This window comes from Emydura macquarii, unplaced genomic scaffold (genome assembly GCF_026122565.2).
Source record: "Emydura macquarii macquarii isolate MOO-44397 ecotype Brisbane River unplaced genomic scaffold, CSIRO-AGI_Emac_v2 contig_1451, whole genome shotgun sequence".
Lineage (NCBI taxonomy): Eukaryota > Metazoa > Chordata > Testudines > Chelidae > Emydura > Emydura macquarii.
Window position 1 is genome coordinate 9,692,481 of NW_027131588.1, and position 24,763 is coordinate 9,717,243.

A 24,763-nucleotide genomic window follows, 5' to 3' on the forward strand; every position below is an offset into this window, starting at 1 on the left:
ACGTCTTCGACACAAGACTGCGTACGTCAGTCACCAGCTCTGTTAATCTGCATTTCTTAGAAGTACTAATCCATTCTGTAAGTCTCAAAAGGCTTTTCCGATTGGACATTTTCATTTTCCATATTGCAAATTCATGAACAAGGAGGGGGATTTCCCAGGTGTCCTCTACAGTTCGTCTAGCATGAGGTGCTATATATCTACATAAACTGTATTTTTGACCAATATATTTTAAAAGTACTATACACTTCAAAAAAAGTTACTGCCCCCAATACTACCCACAGAGCAATTTTTGCATCTCCCATCCTGTTTCTCTTTTGATTATAAAGCTTACATCTGTTACACAACCCATCTCTGTATAACTTTACAGAATTTTTAAATTTCATCCAATGAACACTGCTAGTCAGAAATGCATTGCTGTGAACTTCTGAATCTGTCTTTACCGGAACAAAACATTCCTCTATAAAACTGCATTTATAACAACTGGTATTTACAGTTGTGCTCCCAACTGCAAAGTTGATTGTGTCTACCTATACATAGCCCTTTGAAATACAAGCATACAGTATTAAAACAGGCATTCGTGACACTATTTATATATAGCTGAACCTAAGCAATAGCTTCACTTAATGTTGGTTTGAGTCAAATATATATTGAAGTTATCTTCCTATGGAAGCATGTGACTTGAAAACATAGCTTTCCTTTCCCCTAGTGTGAGGATTTGTCCCTGCTGGGACTTGAACTCAAAAAGCAGCAGCTCTACCACTTGAGGTTAAAAAATAAAATCTCTATTCGCTGCCAGGCAGAGTAGCTCTTACATCCTCTTTTCAGGCCTCCAGCCACTAAAGGATATGATTGCTACATGAAAGTCACCAGTGTGTACACTTTATTTTAGCTATAGCAGACTGAAGCTTTTTCTAACGCTGTAGTTACAGACTAATGTAACACAGATGCCATCTACTAGCGTACTAATATCTATATCTAACTGCCCTCTTCCCCAAGTAATCCCATTGGAACACTCAGAACATCCATCAAAGAAGCAGGACATTAAGAACTCTCACCATCTGGTTATGCATCTCACACACAATGAAAGAAAATGAAAAACCAAGGTGCAAGGAATTTAGGACTATGGTATGAATAAGAACTACATGATAGGAAGTTTTTGATGCTTTATTACAGATGTATGCTCAGGAAACGGAAGTGAACAAAACCAGTGAAATTAGGGGAAAGCCTTTAAAAAAAAAAAACAGACTAGGAAGAACTTTAAATACCAATTGGGACGCTTTCTCCACAACACACACTAACAAGAATAGTGGATTAATTAGAAATGTATTAACCCTGTTTTTGGATACAGGAGAAAGATTAATACTGTAAAAAATTAAAAATGGACACTGCTTCTAGGTAGTAAACTTAGTTTCTTTTTTCAGGGTTGCACTTCTCCAATGTGTGCTAATGCACTGACCCACCAAAAAAGTATTTGGTTTGTACAGACCAAGTTTTGTCCTCATTTACAACAGCACAAGCTTGGAGTAACTCCAGCCAAAGCAACAGAGTGATTCTGGGTTTATCATGACTTAACTGAGAGCAGTATTTGGCTCCACTATTTTCACCCCTTGCTGTACAACCTGTCCGCTAGAGGAAAACATTTCACCTAATAAGAAAGCATAGCCATTAAAGCAGAGGAGAAAGTTTAAAGGATCTGCTCGTCAGACTGTTTTCCCTTCAACTTTGTTTATTGATGTACTGAACATGAAAAAGTACAAAGGATCCAAACACAAAAGAAAACATGTACAGCCTCTTAAATACTCAACAGAATATATTTTCTATTCCAACAGATGTGAATTAAGTAATACTGTACAACTTCAAATAAATACCAGCCTTACATTTTATTAAGTGCTCTGATAGATAACACTGTAAAGTGAAGCCCAATTTACATGCCTTCTCATCAATGCCTTTGTTTACTACAATAGTATAGGAAAGAAGCACGTAGCTACTGTTTTCCCCATATTGGAAAGTTTTTATTTTCTAAAGTATATACAAGTTTTAATGCAGAGGATTAGCTTTAACAATCTAAGTGCACCTAAGAATGAGAGAGTGCTCAGGAAGTCAATTGAGTTTTGAATAGCATTGAGTGGATCAGCATGAAAACTCGCTTATTCACTTTAGCACGCGCCTCACAGTATATGTATTGTACTATACTGAAAAATTTATAACTACAGTTTAAAAGAATATGAACCAAAAGCAACCGCAAAGATAATGTACAACTATGTTATGCATAGCACATTGCTTGTTCTAAGGGGAAGCATATGAGCATCTCAGTTTATACAAAAAGCAGGACGTAACTATATAGTTGTCAGTGCATCCTGGTAAAGGCATTATAGCCCTCAGCTTTTTAAAAAAATTTATTATAAGCTAGATGCTAATCAGAAAATATTTTGTATTTTTTTTTAAATTTCTTCAATACATGGTAAAGACTTTTATTTCCCCAAATAGTGATTTAAGCATCATACAAAGTTAAATTTTAATAGCATACAGGTATTTATGATTTTTGTATGAAAAATGTAAGGAAATTTGTTCAAATCCTATGGTTATACTCATTTTTACCACAAACATATTTATAAACAAAAATGTAGCATCACCATAAACAGCTGAAGCTAGACTATCTACAGACAAAATTAGCAACAAATCTGATGCACTGTAAATTCAAGTCCTCAGGACAATGAAAATGAATAAGCAGACCTCAAGTAACAATGTTAATGCCATTTACAAAGGAAAAAACTCATACGAAAACATTCAAAATCTGAACATCACTTGGCAATGTAAGTCAAAAATAAACCAAAACCAAAATTAGCTGAAAGGTTCATAAGCACAAGGTCTTATTTACATTACACAAAGCTCAGGTGTTAGCCTTGAACGTAACTTTCAAAATACCTTCAAATATATCCAACTCAGACTGCTTTTGCTGATTTGCTGCAATGCAAACCATGTGCAACGTCTTTTCTTAAGACAAAACAATTCTTCAAACAATACTGCAAGTACATCACTAAACACCATGAGCTCTATCTGAAGGGAATTCTTTAGGAAGAACAGATTTTTTTTCCCCCATTACTCGGTAATTTAAATTTCTTGCCTGCTCATATTTTTTTTTTAATTTTCATTTGTTTCAAAATCACAAATTAATGTGAGCCACCTATCACATAATAACCAGGATGATCAGAGATTTCACTGATGATTACAAAAATGAAACCAACAGTGTTTCCCATTGATTCTACTTCTTAATACAAAGGTCTCAAAAGTATTTCTACATCATAAATCTTTCTAAATTTTCCCCCAACCATTGCAAATTTCCTGGTAAGTTTTAAAAGCTCACTAGGTGTCATATGAAGAGATTTCTCAAAGTATTCAAGTCAAAATATTTGTTCCAGGACCAGTAAAAAGTTTCTCCAAATTTTTCTTTTTTATAAAAATAGATGCTTTTTTTAAACCCACATCAAAGAGGCTCTTATCTCTTTGGCAAGGTACTGCTTTACGAAAAGTTCTCCAGTATTCTTACAATAAGCTTTTATTATAATGTACCCCCCTTCCCCAACCCAAATCATAATTACAAAATAAATACTGTTTATAACTTTATAAATAAAATGTAAACTTCAAAATACTTTTCTTGAACTGACAAAACAGCAATGCATTAAATGTAAATTAAACACAAAGCTAATCAGGAAAAAACACAACACAAAACCACCAACTTAGGGATTACAACACGAAGCCTCAATATTTACTCACAGGTTCAAGGCAGTTATGTAAAAAGAAAAGAAACTTCTTCCCTTAGCTGAAACATTTTAAAAGGTCCACCTTCTTCAAAGAAGGCAATAGAATGCATTGTGACAGGTAAAAACCCTGTACCTCTTGTCCATATTCAAACATAAAAGATATTTAAGAAGTTTTAATTCAAATACTAGCAATAAAAAAATCTCACATATTCTTAGGATGCTAAGTAGTCATTTTATCCCCATTTCAACACTGACTTACAAAGACATTTACTAATGTATAAAGTTTCTCTTAACTTGCCTTTGTTGTATAGATTTCATATATAAATGGATTGAGGATAACTCATTAGGCTTTGTGCGTTTTGTTTGTTTTAAAGGAGACCTGCAAGACTCTGTCCCCAAGACGGTATCCATTCAGGCTGGCTATTGCCATGGCTGCCTCATCATAGTTTGTCATAGTCACAAATCCAAAACCTTTGCACTTGTTTGTGTTAAAGTCACGGATGACCTTCACATTGGTTACTGCTCCAAAGGGTCCAAACATTTGCCACAGAATGCTCTCATCTGCATCAGGTGCCAAATTGTACACAAAAATGCACCATCCTGTTCCTGCATGTCCAGGGATATTAATTCCGGCCAAACTGGTCATTCCATCAATGGTCATTGGAGAAAACCTACTAAACAATGTGGGAAACAAAGAGAATCAAGAATAAGAATAAAAGAAGGTTTGTTTAGACTCAATTTCCCCCAAAGCCTTTTTTTTTTTTTAAAAAAAACAAACAATATAAACTATTCACAGTTTGCACGAACACTCCAATCAAATTAAAAGTTAACACATTGTAAGTTGCATTCAAAGTCTACAGCGACTATGTACAATGCTGAATGGCACTACACAAGTGAGGAACAGTGTCTGGCTAGAAGAAATAAACATTAAAAAAAAAAAAAAAACACATGCCAGAAACTGATGAGGTTTAATGATTAAGAAAACCAAGAGGAATTCCATGGAATAGATACAAGAGGTTCTCCCTTTAGTGAACGATGCACTGAAATGAAAACAGTTTCAGTTGAATATCTCAACATGCAAAAAAGGAACCCAACATAAGCCTTAAGGGAAAAAAAGTAATTACAATACTGCAAAATACTTTCTCTAAAGAACTACTTTGTTTGAAAGTTATCAACCTAATATGATTCTTCATTACCTCTTTACTCCATAAGCCATATTGAGCAGATTGTCCAACCTGCAAAACATTTAGCAAAGTGTTCAGTCTTTGGATTTTCTCCTATTCTTTTAAGGAAACTCGGTATACTAATGCCAGTTTCCTTGAACTGTATTCCACAGAACGTGTACGTAAAATCTGAAAACGGCTAAGAACTGTGACATACCTTACCACACCCAATGGGGTTATTGCAAGAACAAGCATATGTCCTCAAACATGCATGCTCACATTTCCATCAGGTAACTGTATGTGGAAACAAGTTTCCAGTCTCTGGGCTGGCGTAGGAAATTATGCTGTCACCAGAGACCACAAAGCTCATTGGAGTTCTACAGAAAATGAGCTTTCATGTAAGATTCAGTTCTTATTGAGATACTGATACCGTGTAGATGGGGAGCACAGAAGTGCCCAGATCAGTGTGTATTTCTGTATTAGTGACAATTGTTAGGAGAACACATCTCAAATGATAGAAATAAAAACATGAGAATATTGAACAATTTTAAATCCACAGTTCTTGTCTCACTGGGAATTAATTTCCAACTTAGTAAGGCAGACCTGCTATAAGCTTTATACTTTTTCCTCCAGAACCTGTGAAGTAGCAGTGTGAATTATTTCGTGCCCATCTGCAAATCCTTTGGTAAGTGGAATGCAACAAATGCTAAGATGCCTGAGTATCCTTGAAGATTTAAACTTATGAATTAACATCTAGGCAAGGTTCTCTCAAATAGTGAGGCTGGCCTCTATGGAGAAACTCTGATGTCCTTCTGGGATAGCTCATGCATGCCAAATTAAAAACCCCCAAATAGTCTCTTACTTTACAGTTTAGGAGGACTCTACGAAGTATGAATTGCCTGTGCATTCAGTAAAAAGGGAATGATTTATTTTATGCTCAGAATTATGTTAAAATCAGTCATCAACCAAGAAAAAATTAAGCAGCTGTCCTAGTTCTCATGTTAAATTAGACATCCATCCCCAGTGCAGTTTTTTGGGGTCTTATTAAAAAGGTATGTTTATATTGGGAAGAATCTGAATACTGCCTCTACCTCAGGCAGAAAAGCAACATGAGTTTCCAAAACCTTGATTTGTATCAACAACAAACATCTCATTTAACACCTATTTAAAGGGAGGCTGAAGGTAGAGGAACTACCCTCAGATGGCAAAATGGGATTTTTTTTTTTTTAATCTCCAAATGTGCATTCAATCATTTTTCTCAGACTGTCAATCAGCACCATTTATGAAGGTGTTTTGTGATAGGATCATATCCAATAGAATATAGACTGAGATCACCAAATCAAGTTGTCAGGCTACTGAAATGCAACTTTTCAGTGTCTACTCAGCTGAGTTGACCGAACCAATAATCTAAAGGTGAAATATCATTCGTCCAGAGTCATGTATTACCTACACAGGGTATTGTATTCGTGATGCATTAATAAAGAAAATGGGAGTCCCAACTGCCCCCACAGCCCCCCACTAGTGCAATTCTTGAATAGTAAAAAAGTCTGAAATATTAAGTTTACATTACAGAATTTTCTGAAAACTTTTTAGAAAAATCAGTACGCTCCAAGCTGCAATACATGGAGCTATGATCTTCTAGAATGTATAGTCAAGCTACTTTTTAAGGAAGATTATTACAGATGCAAAACTTTGTCCTTTTCTTTTTTATAGCAAAACCAATCCCTGTATTAAGTTGAAAGAGAAACAGCAGGTATCTCCTGGTAGGTATTATAGAGAGAATGAAAGGGAGGCCCCCATTGCCTGCTTTAGTCAGTTATGAATTTCGCGTTCAGTTAAATAAAATAAAATATTTTTAACTATGAAGACTAGATACAAGTTCCCGTTACTATTACGTTACTGCAGGTTGATTTCCTATTTTCAGTAACCCAGAAATTCTGATCAAATACTGCTATATTTGTATAACTTTCTGAAGCACAAAATGAAGTGTGTAGCATAATTAAAAATTCTATTTAATTTCAAACAAATTTCAAACAGCCACTTCCAGGGAGGATAGGTTTATTATGTACAACATGGTAGAGTTTGTAGTTTTTTGCCCATTCAATACTTAGCCAAGCCACTGACTGGTCATGAACCAGCATTTTGGTTGCTTTAATCTATAACTAGCACACCAGTAAAACCAAAAGATAGCACAATTAAGTACCTTATATTTATCAGTGTCTCTTCCCTCCCCATACTTCCCGTACAATACACTTCACCCATTCTTTTATCACAGTGTGAAATGTTCAAAAATTAACTTACAAAATAACCAAGAAAAGTTTTCCAAACATGGGCACCCAAACAAAGTTTAAATTTCAGAAGTATTAGATACTCCACACTTATGTACTTTACTGACATGAGGAGAGGCTGAGGGAACTAAACTTGTTTACTCTGCAAAAGAGTGAGGGGGAATTTGATAGCAGCCTTTAACTACCTGAAAGAGGATTCCAGGGGGGATGGAGCTAGGCTGTTCTCAGTGGTAGAAGATGACAGAACAAGGAGCAATAGTCTCAAGTTGCAGTGGGGGAGGTCTAGGTTGGATATTAGGAAAAAGTTTTTCACAAGGAGGGTGGTGAAGCACTGAAATGGGTTACCTAGGGAGGTGGTGGAATCTCCATCCTTAGAGGTCTTTAAGGTCCAGCTTGATAAAGCCCTGGCTGGGATGATTTAGTGGGAGTTAAGTCCTGCTTTGAGAAGTGGGTTGAACTAGATGACCTTCTGAGGTCACTTCCAACTCTAATCTTCCAAGATTCTAGGATAGTTGAAGATGCTCAGCACCTCAAACCCAGGGCCACTTATTTGGGTGCCTTATTTTAGGTACAAAAGTTTAAAACGCCTCTAAACCTTTAAAAATGAAGTCAATCTATTTAGGAAGAATGTATACTGACATTTAATGTTGATGGAATTTTTCTATAACTAACTAAAAAATGAATTTAAGGTCAACCTTCAGTGGGCATCATTTTATTGAAGGAAAGAAGTTTGCCACATAAGGTCTATTGTATTGTATTGTTATAACAATGTTGGCTAAAGAGGTGATGTTTTATTGTGTGTGTTATATTGGTATAACTGTGTTCATACTAGGGGGCTGTATTACCATATGCATGAATAACCAATATAAAGATAGCTTACACTACTGTAGCTTATTCTCCTTCCAGTTTAGGAATAAGCTACACTGCTGTAAGCACATTTAAACCAGTATAACTGCATCCACACTAGGGGGTTTGTACTGGTATAACAACATAGCTGTAGCTACGGCAGTACTACTTGTAGGTGCAGACAAGGCCTTAGTAAGGCCTCATGCACTCCGTGGTGATCTTGACCTTAACTGAATTAGAGGCTCTGGATTCTACAGTGCACCAGACTGAAAATTCTGTGTGAGCTTCCGATTAAATTTAAAAACAGAGGGACAAGATTTTCAGGAGGGATTTTGGAGGCCTTGATTACTGGGCACTCAACCCAAGACACTTCAGAAGGGCCTAATATATCATGTATTCAGTACAGGAGAATATCCCTTATGTTTTTCAATTTGAAATTTGAATTAAATTTTATGTTGGCCATATGTTGTCAGGGTACTACCAAATTGTTGATCAAAAATCATGTAACTGTATAGTAGAAGCTCTTAGACTTTCCTCTAAGGTTTGGTAGTTAGGTAGAGATTAGCCTGGATTTTGGCCATCTAGAAGGATAGGAGAGATACTGGGAATTATAGAAAAAAACATATTAGCTAGATGTTTCTCCTAAAGTAATCAACGATGTAAAAAAGCATATATACTATGATGGCTGCTATACAAGCCCTAAAAACAAATACAGAATGGATGTAAAATTATGACAGATTAAAAGTTAACACCCTGTTGACAAGACAGAATGTTCTGGAGGAATGAGTCAGAAGGCCCAAATTCTAATTGTGCCTCTACCATTGATTCACTATATGGCCTTTAGCTAGTAAATTTCACTTTTCTGCCTCACCTTTCCCCACCTGTAAAAATGGGGAAGATCATACATATCCATCAAACTCACAGTTTGTGAGATTCAATTAGTTAGTGTCTATAAAGTGCCTTGAACACAAAATAGTACAAATTATGCCTTATTGTTGAGATTGATAGGACAAAATTCACATTTCCCTCAACATTTGTTTCAGGCTGCTTACAGACATGGACAGACATCACTGCATTTTCTACATTTGGAAGCTTTCGATGCAACCATATCAACCAGGAAGATTTTTTTTTTTTTAAATTAAACCTTAGATTCTGGAACATAATTTCTCAGAACAGGACTGGGTTCCATGATAAATTCCATAGCTGTGGAATACATGGGGTCCTGCAGGTAACAGTAATAGCTGGAGTATTCCTATTATTGACATAACTAGATTAAAAGATTGGGACACATACCATGGTCATTATTCAAAAGTTAATACTTAGATACTACACCATTGGTACTAGAGATATCTCAGTTATAATGGATACAATAGGAAAGTAGACTTTTTAATGGCAACCAATGTACCTAAAAGAGAACTGACTCAGGGACTTCGATGGCCAATCTTACCAGAAGGTGCTGAATACCACAAGACAGAGCCCTTGTCAACAACGGTTATTTACCTCTGTTTGCAGGTCCATAAAACAACTCCCCCATGATCTTACTTCAACACAGTGCATTCTGGGATGTCTCTTCTTAGCAGTGCAATTTCCACCGCTGCAGTCAGCACTGGAGCAGGCAGTCTGCATATGGAAAAAGGGCAAGTCTATTTTTATTCAATATTCAGCGGTTTTCTGCAGCTTAATCATCTTTATACCCTAAGTGAGGAAATCCACTGAATACTGAATTAAACCAGTTACCCTTTCCCCTAAGACAGACTGCCTGGTCAGCACTGGAGCACTAATGGTTGGGGAGGCACTTCATGTCACCAGCACTGAACGTCAAGATGTTGTGGAGCTGTATGACTGTATTCACTGGTGAGCTGCTTAGTGGAGATGTAAACAAACATTTAGAGCATCTGCCAAAAATATGGTCTATAATGTTTGTTTGGGCATTCAGCCTTCTAGTGAGAGTGGCCAGCTTGGAGCTTTTTTAACTGTGCACACTTTTCAAGGAGATATCAGCTGATCCAGTTTTTACTCAGAGAGAAAAAAAGACTTTTTACTGGACATTAAAAAACTTTTTAATGTTTAATGCATTCCAGTCTCACACCCCGGGAAGGGGGGGAGGGGAGAGGGACAAAATCAATGAAAGAAAACAAAAATCCAAGGGGTTTATGAATGTAAATAAGACCATAGTTGTTTCACTCTGTTCTCACCATCTGTCCTTCTCAATACACTAAACATCACTGAGAAATGTTTATGGCTGTAAACTCAACATTATGGACACAGATCCACAAAAAAAAAAAAGGTACACACCACACAATATATGCGGCTACATTTTCAAAATTGAAGTGTTGGGTCAAACAAGGAGATATATGGCATGCAGAATTTAGATCTCTAACCAGAAAAAAAAAGTGAAAACTAGTATGGGGGTGTTTTGGCTGTGACACACCATATGGCTAAGAAGGAAACTGAATTATCTCAACCAGTGTTAACTGAATTGACTGGCTTATAAAGTCAACAGTATTCTAGGAAATTAGAAGTAACCTTAAAAATCATGATCCTCTACTGATGCTGATTTAGGAAAAAATATCCTGGCTTAACAGTAACTGTTGCTAATTAAATAATTTAATAGATATTTAGAAGCTCTGGTCCAGTTAGATCTGTCAATAGATGGCAGCCCTTTAAAAAAAAAAAAAAAAAGTGTTCTGCACCATGCATTTGAAAGACACTCTCAAAAATATGAAGTCTCAAAGGGCAGGGGAGGGCGGTGGAACCACATCATAAGAAGAATGGGGAAAGGAAACTGAAATGGGCAGGCCCCAGGGAATTCCAGAAGCCAATGGTTCAGCCATAAACATAACATATTTGACTTACCTAAAGCGTTGAGCCTGCTGAGCTAGAGGTCCTGGATACCTTCTGTTTGGAGACTGATACAGCTGGGAAAGGATAGCCTGATTGGTTTTTTGGCTTGGATTGTTAGCAAACTTTACGGTGATTGGCTCTGTGGCACCTGGAGGCTTCTGCCCATTCAAACCTTTGATAGCTTCTTCTGCTTCAATCCGCTTGTCAAATCGGATGAATCCTACACCTCTTGATACTCCTGCATTAGGTGAAAGCAGCACATATTGATTGATTAATTCAGAGACTTGTAGAGTGTCCAATATTAGGAAGATTAATGTACTTTTACAGGTTACTATGAAGAAGACGCTTCCAGCATTAGAGATTCAGTTCTGGAGACAAGTACAAAATGTGATTTTTTTCATACTACCCAATCCTATCAATTACAGATACAATAGGCCACATAGTACATTTGAGCCAGTCAGTGTGGAAAGGAGATTGGGGAGGCGAATGGGAATTCTAGCTGTGACAGGATTCAAGCCATTTGGGATAAAAAATTCTGAAGTCAAGTCAGCTGATTCTACTCCTATCTTTATCTGGCACTTTGAACAAGACTTCAGAACCAGCCACACAGTACAGTACCTAAGGAGCAAAAGACAAATATTTTTGAATTCCGATATTTGCAGCAATGTCCCCCCACTTCAAGCCAATTTAGGGCTGCATTGGAGAAAGGATGCCTATAATAATTGGGCCATGTTCAAGACTGAAGCACAGATAGCTGTTGCCACAATGGGGATTTCTGCTATTTTTATATTTAGTGTTGATGTTCCTATAAACTTGATGCATTATGTCAATGTTTCATTGCACAGCATTTTAGCTCCCTCAAAAAACAAAAAAAACCCCAAAACTAAAAACAACCTAATTCCAGATTTCCTTGTCTACAGATTAATAAGATGTATATTGTGGAAAGAAGGGGTGAGATGAAACATTTGGTGCAGTAAGGAGGGTACTAGTAAAAGAGAGGGAAGGACTAAGGAGCACATTAAACCTCAAACACACAAGTGGCTTAAAATAAATGTAGTTTACTTTGACAAATTAATGTGAATGGGAAGAAATTTGCAACTATTCAAAGGCCTATTACATTTTGTTTCATCAGTGAAGGGACAAGGAAAAGTTAGAAGTTTGTCCACAAGCTTTTTTGGGGGGCAGAATTTATTCGATTCATAAACAATGACAATTTATAACATCAAAACGAAAAGGAACAAAAGCAAGGAGTTTAAAGAGTGGAATGTCACAGGCTCAACTTTCCATTTATCTGTCAGTTTGTGTCACAACATTATTATTCAGATCATTTTGAATCTAACTCTTCCCTTTATTTTTAGAATAGGGTGAAAAAAGGCTTAAAAGGCTGCAAAAATACTTCTCTAGGATAAAACAGTTTTTATGTTAATCCTCATGAGCATGTGTATTTAAGGTCCGCTCCCCACTATTCAGGGTGAGCTACACACCGTATATTTATATATTTTAGAAGTGTATTCACCTATTTATTCTGGTATCAGATCATCCATGCTATTTGTACATGGATACGCATGAGAAATTTAAATGAGTATTTAGTGGACTGATTGTAGGACTGGGGACTTGGAAATTGCGTATTCTAATTCTGGCTCTACCACTAAATTGGTGTTTCACTTAGGCAAATTGTAACCTGCATCTCTCAGTTGTTCCAGCTACAGAATACCTAAATCTATTAATATTACAGTATTACATAAAGGCTAATGACCAAGGTTTAGACTGCTTTTGTTAATAGGTTGGAATCGCAAACAGGTGATTTCTAGCATTAAAAACATTTGAATGTAGAACACTAACGCTGGTCTTCCTGCAACAAGGTGTTACCTAATGCAATTGTTCACTCTAATTATGCACAAGTTTGCACACACTATTATACATAAAACATACTAAAAATTTAGTGTTAGGACTTCATTGAAATCATGAGATAAAAGGAAAGGTAATAATTAACTTAATATACATTAGTTTAGAGGACACATTAGAAAGGTCAAAATGTTTCCTTCCCAAGATTTTGTCAAATTAACACTGACATTACACAGTTGGGATTTCCGTCCACCAAACTGACACTATGGGGGTTAATGGGATTAGAGAGGAAAAACAGGATTTGAGATAGTAGGGGGAATGGGAGGGACTGAAAGGTTTGTAAAAGGAGAATCCTTTTCTATGCCCCACCCCTTGTTATACATGGTTTAACTACAGTCCATGAATTTCCTCATTTCTTTGGAAACCTTGTTTATGTTCTGTGCCAGCCTTTATAGAAGAACTTCAGTGTAGACAGAAGACAAGTTAGTTATTACTGCTTCTGAAATTCAGGTCGGCCAGTTGAATCACCGTGAGTACACAGAGGAAATACGCATCCTGTCCAAATCAGACTAGTAAAAAGATGCCATTGGACATTTTGTGGTACACACTCTGTATCTGAGGCACATTGTAACGAAAGTATCTAACTTACCAGAGTTCCTAGTTCGCTTTTAGTCTGTGCTAGCATTGCTAAGTACAGACTTTATCTGCTCCTAAGGATCTCAAAGTTCATATTCTTCTACGTGCCCATAGTAGATGACGCAATCTCGAAAACCGTTTTAACAGCAATTACCAGTTTGGGTCTTGTGTAATCCTAGCCTGAGAGAACCAGCTGTGCATTACTGCATAACATTTTGCTTTTTATAAAAAGATTGTTTATTAGCATTTTATAAGGTGCATGGGGACTATTTTCATGCAGCAGCTTGGAAATGAAGATTATAGCAGCTGTAAATTTATTACAAACCATGAAACAGGCTTCAAACCTGCACTTTCAGGGTAGAAATGACTCAGGCTGGCTCACTCCACTCCACAATCTATTTTTGTCCATGCATATTTATGAACAATTCCAGCAGAAAATTGCATTTTCTGGCCCACATATACCTTTGATATGTTCTGGAGGCAAGACTGCTGCATTGGAAGGTGGAATATTTCACAACCTGCCAGTCTGAGAAAGTGAAAGAGACAGTGCAGAGCAGCTGCCTACTTACCAGTGACTTGGTCAACTAGAATACGAGAGGTAATAATGCGTCCATATTGAGAAAAGAGCTGCTCCAGTTCCTTCTGGGTCATTGTTTTTGGAAGTCCGCTGACGTACAAATTTGCATCTCTGATAGAAGCTGAACTTGGTCGTGCATAGGAAACCTTGGGAAAGAGAGGGTAATTTATTTTTAAAAAACTACTCAGATGATTGAAATGGGACAAAAAATTGTGCCTCCCCCTTATTCAAATGACTACAAGGTAATTACAAAAAATCCTGCTCAATGAGCTAGAACTTATTTTCAAATGTTTTCTTAAGTGCCAAACAATCAAAAGACCATCATAATGGCAAAGGAAGAGGATTTACTAAGTACCCCAAGCCAGTCATAAATTGTAGTTTAAAGCAGTATTCCAGAACAAAAGAAGAAGAGTTACATGTGAGAATGTACATTTAAACTAGCTTCTGGAAGAAAAAAAAAAACTTTTTAGACACTAGTTTAGACCCTTTTGTGATAAGATTAAAACAGAAAAATATTCTATTCATTTCTTTATCAGAAAAATCTGTTCTATTTTTATCCATTTCATTCTCCCTACACACCAAAACCGCAAGAATTAAAGATAGTTTCGAGATGTATATCATAGATGCCTTAAGAACGGCCATTCAACACATTTGCATTTTGCTATTCCAGTATCGAAAGTACTATTCTGCGCCTATTGCACATTCGTCTGACTCTTCCCCAAATAAAAAACAATCATTCCTAAATGTCAGAACTAGATAAACAGAACTAAAAATGCTACATTTTCTTAAAAGCTATAAAATTATATAGCCAGGGTGGGTATAACCCATACTGTACAGCATCCCATACTGTTTGCACATTTTCAAACAATGCTAGGTCCCACAACCAAATCTGAAGTAATAAAATAACATTCTATATGCCACAACGAGGCTATCACACTTTGCCGGCTAGCTGGAACCAGTAGCAGTAAGCTTCTTTTAGTAAAATCAAAATGAAACATCTCACTGACGCTTTGGTCAGTTGCTATACCACCAGATGATATAGTTTTGTCCATTTGCATTGGTGAGGGGAAGCCTGAGAGCAGAAGTTTGTGCACCTTACAAGCAGATTGTGTTAAACTGTATCATTAACTTTCCATTCTTGCCATCCACTCACCTCAACAGTGATATAAATCCCTATAGTATGTCCATGTAGGACTACTTTCAGGCATCTCCTAATTGCATACTGCTAGACACAGACATTCTAGATATTATTTTCCCCATGTGAAGTCCTGTAAGCTGTGCTACTAATCTAATAGCTTCAAGGACACAGTAGCAAAAATCAATTATGATCAATGCACAGCATTATGTAAGGTAAGTTATCCACAGCATAGGGAGAAATTTTACAAAAACAGTCTACAAGTGTTTTAAACTAGACCAACGAAAGAGCAGAGATGAGAAAAGCTAGGACAACAGGAATTTCAACTTACAAGCACAAGACGTTCGTTTCAAACATGGCAGAACACTTGGGTTTTTTTTTTGGGTTTTTTTTAAACAGCCCAACATAGGGCAGATGAAAAGTTTAAGATGTTGCTGTGGAAAGGCAAAATTAGTTCTCATCTGTAATTCAGTTCTCCTAGTATTGATTCACTATGCTGTACATGCTTTACCCATGTTAGAGGAATGGAGGCATGATTTTTATTTTGAAGTGTGGAGAGGGACACAACTAAAGTATCCTTTTGCCATATTTACTGAACCAATCATTCCCTGCCTCACAGGCAGACCTGCCAAACTGAGGAGTTATAATTTGTAACCGAAAAAAACTTGCGATGAAAGGCACGGGACTGGGAATCAGGGTATCTGGGTTAAATTCTTAGATTGCTGACTTTGGCTAGTCATTGGTTTCTCTGTTCTGCATCTGTTGAGTGCGGATAATATAGGATATGTGGGGGAGGGAGGGTAAATCAGTGTTTGTGAAGTGTTCAGATACTACTGCGATGCAGGCCATGCAAACTGAGCCCTGTGTTTCCCTGTGAAATTCACTTCGTCCTTAAGAATCTCAGCTTTCATTTAAAAGAAAAAAAAAGTTTCTAGCTCTCATAGTTGTCGAGGTAACATTGAAAGAGTGACCCAGGCATAAGCTTTCACAGGGGTGGCTTCTGGAGTCTGCTAGAATAGCTCTCAGAGGACTCCACTGTCTCAATCAAAGGAGAGGAGAGAGCCAGGCAGGTGGACCCCCAAGAAATCAGAGTGGGAGTCTAGCTTACAGACAGGGATTAGGAGGTTGAGTTGTCTAAGTGGGCCAGTCTGTAGAAGTGCACAAGAGCCAATGCTCAGAAGTAGGGGCAATGGGTTGCTGAAGCTGGCTACAAAAGCACATATTTGGGGGTGCGGTTCTAAGACAGATTGCCTGGAAAACAATGGGATCCAAGGCCCAGATAGTGGGGATAGGCTGCCTGGAAAGCACTACAAAAAACAGCTGTCAGAAGTAAATCACTATTATAAACGATCACTGATGAATTTTACGCCTACGAGAATTTTCAGCTGTGAACCCTAGTTCAGAGCATGTGGAGAGAGAGAATGGCAATGAAGGGCATTTTGTGACTATACAGTGAATTAACTTTGCTAAGAAATTTAGTCCTTTGTGTTGAGAAGCACACACGGCCCTGTGCATCAGTAATGAGACTGACAAAGGTACCAATAGCTATGTGTTGCCTTATTGTGACACTTTAGACCTAAACCGACGTTTCTCCTTTGTCACTAGGTAAGGGAATCCCATGCTAAACCAAAACATCTACAATACTAGATGTACGCATGGATCCTCTATCCAAAGTAGTGGCTCCGTACTAAGTTTAAAATTAGAGGGAAAAACCAATTTCTTTGCCTCTTGCCTGCACGAGATCCACTGCTCTGGATACAAATCAGCACTCATAGGAAGTAGCAACCAGTGACCCATCAGTCATACACTATGTAGTCAAAGAGTAATGAAATAATCTAACAAGATAGTCACTTCAAATAAAGGAAAGAGGTGATTGCAGGTCAGACACCACCTCCCACTTAGGAATCTCTACAAACCATAATTAGTCCAACATTTTTTTTAAAAATGCTGTTAAGTCTATTCTATTAGAAATATCTGTATTCAAAGCTATTTCTTTATAAAAATAGACACTCTTCAATTGTTGATCTACTGCCTGCTCCACAGAGTTCTTATTCAGACTTGTTTGTAGGCTCTGGGGAAGAGCAGAATAGTATTACTGGTTAAAAAACCTGCACTACTGATGGTCCTAAGGTGACTTCCTCCGTGGTAATCCCGGGAGGGGGTGCAGGTCAGTGTCAGATGCTAGAACTGCGTTGGGCTGGCACCTCTCTTCTCCCAACATCCTCAATTCATGTTGCTGCACATCAGGAGGCAACTAAACCACTGGCTACAGCAGTAGGTAAACGATTGACATGGGAGTGGAAGGGGGGGAAATAAACATTGGGAACAATAGGGAGGGGGGATTTCTGATGCTAAAGGCATCCGTTTTAAACCTATATCCATGCTAAACGTAAGCTTCCCTTGTGTGAGAGTGAGAGAGAGAGAAATGAAGGTAAACTAGTTTCCTAGGAGAAAGGAATCACAAGGCTCAGAGTGACAGGGAAGACATCTGCTCTACTCCATGAAAAAACAGATACACCAAGGATGCACCATGAAAGGTAACTTTTCAGGTTCAAAAAATAAAACCATATCTGTCTCCACTGAACTGAACTGGTTTCTGTGCAGAGCAGTGGCGCCAGTTCAGAATCAGGTCCCCCCATCACATTCCTTCAAGAAACGCAGGATCCTACTTCCCTTTTCGCCTCCCTGCTTATGTACCACGGCATGAGCGCGGTACTCCAGGGGGCGCCTGAGCCGACCCTACGGGGTTTGCTAGGGGCAAAAAAGTTCCAGAGACCAGTGTACGGGGCGCGCACACACCTATAATGGAATGGATATGAGCAATCACTTGGAGAGAAAAACTAGTTACATTTTTTAAAGTGTCTTTCATATATCCTTCCCCACCTCTTTACTTTACAGTAGAAAACTAAGTATTTGCCAAAGTATTTCTCTTTTTAAAAAAACAAACATTTAATGGACTTCTTCTGCACTTTTTTGCCTGATGGATACTGACTGTTGTGAAAGTACGTTCTTCCATGCTGACTGGTGGACCAGCACTCTTCTATTATTTGTGCTGGAACCTGGGAATACAGGTTTTTCCGGTTTCCCTCCACAGTGCTCCTCCCATGCCCTCAAGTTTGTAGAAATCTTTTCCCACAAGTTAAAGCATTTAAATCCACACTCAAGATGAGGGTTTTTTTTCCCGGGGGCTGAGGGGTAGATACAAATTTCAACCAAAACTCAAATTCACAAATAAAAACAAGTATCTTTTTCACTGGATTTAAACAGCATTAACACATCACTTTCACATAAACTGTTTGGGAAACAGTTGAATTGTAGAGGTCTTGTTTTACCTGTAATTCTTACAAGTTGGCTTCACTGTAAAAACAGAATGTATTTGGGCCACAAATCGCTATCAAAACTGAAAAAAATCTGAATGACATGCACCCTTCTTCTAACCAATTATTAACAGAACGCTGAATAGGCAAGATCAGCAGTGAAATGCTATCACATATCAGCCAACAGACAGAAATAAAGCACTTAATGCATAAAGTATCCAACATTACTGATCTATCAAATGGAAGCCCACAGGAGTCATTTGAAGGGGAAAGAGCAAGAGGGTTAAAAAAAAAGAAAGGAAAGATGAACAGGAAGCTCAATTATAACAGAAAATTCCTAGTAACATTATGCCCAGTCTTAAGCATATATATTATCAGTTTAATACTTAACAAATCTAGTGCTCCTAAAGAAAAACGCAAGACTGTCAGAGAAAGAAGGGACTGGTACCTACAGACGGCCTAACTCCATTGCAAGAGGAGCATTTGCTTACTTGCAATTGTTCATCAGTTTTTAACCTCTGCTGACATATAAAATCCACAGCAACTGGTTGCTTTACCCATGATATGGTAACTGTAAAGCACTGTCTCTCCTATTCCTTTTCCCCACCCTGCATCTCTTCTCCAGGCTTCCGTTAGTACAGTAATTACTTGACTATGATTCTATATGCAGTCCATACATGCAATCTATATGCTTTAACAGCTATGCTAAAAATTACTTTCACAGCCATTTCAACAGGTGACTATTTAATGGATAAAAGATCAAGGTTATGCAATGTCAAAACCACTCAGCACACAATCTAAGTTGAGCAGCAGCCAGAAAGCCTACAATTTTAATATTTAAAGATGATACATGTGGTACAACACAAAACACTGCTACTCTGGAGACACCAATTTAAAAACAGTTTTACTGGAATTTTCCATTATCCTACAAACTGCAGAGTAAACAGTAAAGACAGTGGCTCTTAGAAAAGCATCTCTGAAACACTGGCTAAGAATAGACAGTGAAGCTATATTTTTACCTATTTCTTTTTTTTTTTTTTTTTTTTTTTTTAAATACTAACTCTCTAAATCTCAGTGACCAATGAAGAGATTTACACATTTCTTTAAAAAAAAAAAACAAACATCCTTTACTAGATTTTAGCTTTTTGGTCTCTTACTAACACAAATTACTGCAGAAAAAAATGTAAAGAGAACATCATTTCCACAAATGAACAAACTTCCGCCAATTCCTTAACACCTGCAATTACCTCAACATACATCTCAGCACTGTATTGAGAAGCTTCAGGTGAAGCTGCCCTCCCCACCCCACCCCGGGAAGAAGCAGTTACTGGCATCCCACTTGTTTGTCACCTCAAAGGCCTTGCCCTGATCCGGCTTCTGCTTGCGGTTTTCCATCTACTGTGTGTGAACGGTATCCTTTACAGTCTTCTCCAGCATGCTCCTGGCTTTTGGGGTGATCGTGTTCTTGGTGGTTTTGACCTGTGGCACCAGGACTCCCAGCTCCCAATCTGTTACAAGTCCATATTTTTTGGGAGGCAAAGGGGCCAAGGGAGAGTAATTTATCACCTGAAGACATTTTTAGAAGCAATCTTTTTAATTAAATTAACAGGGATTCCTTTTACTTTTAAAGCTTTCTTGCAATTTCGCCTCTTTAATATTGACACCCTTGGTTATACATGTGTTATTTTAAATAAACTGCACAGTCACAGATTCTATCAGTCCAATAGCACAAATTTACTCCAGATTGAAATTTATCATGTATGATATCTGTCTAGGAATTATTGCCAATTGGCTTTGAAAATAGGAATAAGTACATGCTTTGAGAAAGATGACGACAAAAAGCAGATTGCTCAAACAGAGAGGTTGAACATTTCTGCAAGCCACACAGATGTTTTATGAACTCCCCCTTCTATGCCAGCACAACAAAAAGCAGAGAAATGATCCTTAATATGGTTACACTGTGGTTTCCAAATGCTATTCTCATGACATTCTTTTGGTTCAGGTTAGACGTATTTAACAACTTAGATGCCAAGAGTCTAGAACTCTGCCTGTGGATCTTACTACTAGTAATGAGATACTATAGCTCTCAGCAGAGATCAATTGAAATCTCAATTGCCTTTAGACAGTTTAATATTAATTATCTTTAGAACTGGAAATGAAGTTTGCTGCATTTCCATTCTGAATGAGCAGTTCATCCCTGACCCCAACCTGAAGGTCAAGAGTTGTATTTTCCAGCATTCTGTTTGCTTTAACCCTGTGATTTTCAACCTTTTTCATTTGCAGACCCCTACAAAATTTCAAATGGAGATGTGGACCCCCTTTGGAAATCTTAGTCTGCAGACCACAGGTTGAAAACCATTGCCTTAAGCAGAAAATCTTTCATATGGATGGATAAATTTGCCTTGTTTTACACATGCTAACTTTGATGAATCTCCTCAAGACAGAACAGCAAGTTTGCACTAGCATGTTTTAACCAACAATGCATAAACCGAAGACATGATAAATTAGATTTCCTTCTGTAAAGAGAGTTTAAATTCAACCACTACAAAACTAAAGTGATATTTATTAAATGCTACCTAACAATTCCATCCCTGTGCGTAAATTAAATGAATAAGATCCACATCTATTATGTTCCAACACAGTCCTTTTATTTACAGCCAGCATTGCACTGGATCATTTCCATCAAAATATGAATCAGAAGGATCTAGGACCAGTGCCTGGACTATTGAAACTCACTCTACCTCTGGCTTAGGGGGGATACATTGGGAGGCTATAACCCACACAGAATGTGAGATATCCTGGGCAGAAAACAGGCTGCTTAATTGTTTCCAGGTCTAAGTTAGCATCCTTCAATTGATTTCCAGGGATGAAACTTCAACCTGGACTGTACTATTTCAGACTGCCTCCCCATCAGTGACCCAATAAGAGAGCTGAGTTTGTCAGACATGTTAATTGTCAAGCCCTACTATGAAGAGATCAAGAAGTGGAGGTAGGTTGTTCTCTGCAGAGGGACCTCAACCAATATATGTAACATCCTATTAGAGGCCAAGTCAAAATCCCCAATCTAAAACAAAGCAACATTTGATACTGCATCTTCTACCACCACCACCACCACAGGAAAGCCATCATTTCCAATTCCCATAATTAGTCCTGAAAGTCTATACCCATAAGTAACTGATGTCTGCTAAATAGCGTGCCAGGTTCCTGCTTTTTGGAAGTGCAGGTCCTTCAGTTTCTTGTTATGGTATCAATTCAATACTGTGCTGATGTGCACTTCTAAATACCTTGAAAGGAGGAGTTATCCCAGATTTCACAGTTCACAATTACACCCAGGTGGGGCATTGTCTGAAGGTCTCAGATAGTGTTTCTTGTAACTAGAGGATGAATCCACATTGCCATGTGGCTTTGAGTTCTGAGGGTTGCTAATGTCCTATGGTAACAGGTGTCCATGGTGGGCTTCCAAAATATGTACATGTAGTTGACTAGCCATCTAGTGGTAAACTCTTGCCATGATCTTAAGAGCCCAAAGGGGAAGGCTTTTTTTTTTTTTGGAAATGTCAGAATAAGAAACTAGTGGCTTTCTGATGGAGATAGGCAGGCATGCTTAAGAGTTTAACACAAGAAAGTTCCCCGGATGAACGCTGACTAGAGTTGAAGCCAGTATCTTCAGCCAAAAAAAATTCCTGTAGTTTGATCATTGTCAAGAACTTTAGAATCTAAAGCAACTTTGATCTCTCCAGTTGCTGGTCTGTGGAAAACCTGGGATAGAAGCCTAATATGACAGTCCTATTTGTGTAAAAGTGAAGCCGTGTAAAAGTGAAGCCAATTTTCTTCTTGTTCCTGGAGGCAAGAAGTGTTTGACTGTTTGGCCTTTTGGCTGCACTTCCTTGATTTCTTCTGGTGGAACATCTAATCCCAGAGACAGAATGAGAGTCATGGTGCTACTGAAAAAAATCTCTTTCCAAGGAGTGCGCTGTGAGTTAGCTGTTTCTGCAGTAATTGATCCCCCCTTCAAAGTGCGAAGAGGAGTTGAAGTGTGCTTCCCTAGGGCTTTGATTTTCTTTTACCTCTTGAACTTTCTGGAGGATCTAATTACTGGGCAGTTATTACAGGACAATAAGCTCGTTTAGGTACCCCACTTGGTGCCTTTTTCCAAGATTCACATTCCTTAATTTCACACTAAAGAAATGGGAGTAGGCAATCTTTGAGAAATATTGGCTGCTGTTTAAGTGAGCGTGGTTGTGAAGAACAGAACAAAGTAGGACATCGGTAACGCTTACAGTAGAAGCTCAAGGAGAACACTTGTGGGAAAGGGGAATTTCTGGGCTTCCACACAGGAGGTGGCAAGTGAAGGACTAATTCCCTTTAAATTTGATTTAGGATGAACTTTCCTTTGACTTCTTGTGATTTATTTCTTCTAACGAGCAGTCAAAAGGCAGAGAACAAAGTTTGGGCTTTTGTTGCACTACCTCTCTCTCGGCAGTCCAGACTTAAAGCTCAAGAAAGGCAGGAAAATAAGGGTTCTTTCTAAAAGAGGACCAGACACAAAATACAAAATCAAATCAAGCACACCCCTTCCTTTCTGAATGTGAACTAGTCTTTCCCTAAATAAGTTGTTTAAATGCTCATTCAAAACCCTAGATATTTAGAGAACTCAACCAGTTAGTCAAGTTTATCTGACAGTTTTAAGCTTCAGTACATGACCTCAGAGCAAACAAATACAAACTGACTTTAGTTCCCAGTGCTTTTAAATTTTATTTTTTGTCTGAAAGGAGGAACCAATCCCAAAACCCCTTCCAGAAGGGCAGACGGGCTATGGTCACTTTTTAGAAAGGGGTAAAGATTAACCACCACCCCATTTGCCCTGTCCCAGTGATTCACCCAGTTTCTGGAATCATTCTTTTCAGAATGATGCTGCTTCCCCCTCATCCCAGACATGGGAAAGCCATTTTCTTCCTGGAACTATATGTTACAAGGAAAAATCCAAATAACTCAAAGAAAATGTAGACACGGTGGTAAGGCCCTGAGAGATAAAACAGTGGATGTGCTGGGGACAAGGGAGGGACAGAAGGGATACCATATGTACTCCCAACATCTGGCCACAAGACAATTTGCCGGAACATGCCATACTTAGGCACCTGCTCTATGCTTTTATTGTCACTACAAATGTTAGCATGGCTAAGCTGTTCCTGGTAAGCAGTGAAATGTACGGGAGACAGTTCACCCTTTCCCTCTCACCTCCCTTTTAGAGAAACTGTTTACTGAGGGGAGGATTTTCTAAATGTTTTTAGATTAAAAGGTTTTAGAGACATAAGGTTCTGCTGATGTTTTAAAAAGGTTATTAAGAAAGGAAGTCTCTTTATACATGAAATATCTATACCCTCCTAAAAGCAAGAAAGTCACAGGCCTCTGCTCTACCACAGGCCAGGTCTGTGTAGAAACCTGGAGTGAGAAAGATCAGTTTCTTTGCCCAGAAGGAATTTATCCATGTTAAAGCATCCATGACAGTCAAAATTGTTGGGTTACATGTACCCAATACACTCTGCAGAGTCAGTTTAGCTGTACCGGAGCTTTAGGGAGATGGCAATTCAAAAGGTTCTGCTGCTGGAATGATATGATAGTATTGACTGGCCCCTGCAGATGCGCACACAACTAAAATACTATTAGAACTGACTACGTAGCCCATTTTAAAATGGCTGCATCTCAATAAGTATTACTATTTCCTCTCATTTTATGGAGGAACTGTCATTTTTGTACTAAGGAGTGACCAGATCAGTTGATGTCTTCTCGTATAATTAGCCTTGGCAGAATTTGTTTTTTTAAATAAAGCATTTTTTCCTATTTTTATCTATTTAAATTTTCACACTTGCAAGAAATTATGGGGGAGTCAGACAATTATTCAGTGACAGTAGATGTTGACAGTTTTAGTTAACTGTTATAAAGCTTTAAGCTTTTGAATTGCAAAATCACATGTCAAAATATAGAAAGTAACTATCATTTACTCAAACTCCACTAAGTTCTCAAGCAGCATTTTTCTTTGCTTATCTATAAATGTTGATCATCAATGGAAGTGCTTCTTTGTCTGTGTGGGGTGAAATCAATGTTTACTGATATTTACCAATAAGCAGCTAATCCTCCCAAGCCTATGTATAATGAAAAAAACATCCACAAAAATTAGCCGTTAAATAGAGGTAGCATTTCTCACACACTTTGGCATCGACTGAAATGGCCATGATTGTATGGAAAAATAAAGCAGTAGAAATTAGAGCTAAAGAAGGATAAAGCAACTCCAGGTTCGGGAGAACAATTCCACCTTGGGAACAACCAGCGGTTTAAAAAAATTACTAATTT

At 37.9% G+C, this 24,763-nt stretch overlaps 1 protein-coding gene across 7 annotated transcripts in view; it reads right to left on the bottom strand.

The window, feature by feature from the left end:
- Positions 1–1,706: 1,706 nt before the first annotated feature.
- Positions 1,707–24,763, bottom strand: part of ELAVL2 (ELAV like RNA binding protein 2) — a 134,630-nt gene continuing 111,573 nt past the window's right edge. For 3 of the 7 annotated variants that reach the window (XM_067553156.1, XM_067553158.1, XM_067553154.1), the window contains exons 5-8: positions 13,953–14,106; positions 10,915–11,140; positions 4,958–4,996; positions 1,707–4,435 (exon numbers count right to left, since the gene is read on the bottom strand). In XM_067553156.1, the coding sequence (XP_067409257.1) occupies positions 4,105–4,435; positions 4,958–4,996; positions 10,915–11,140; positions 13,953–14,106 (750 nt within the window). In that variant the 3' untranslated portion in view covers positions 1,707–4,104. The remainder of the gene's footprint in view (positions 4,436–4,957; positions 4,997–10,914; positions 11,141–13,952; positions 14,107–24,763) is intronic. The other 4 variants (XM_067553159.1, XM_067553157.1, XM_067553161.1 and 1 more) reach the window with 3 other exon arrangements.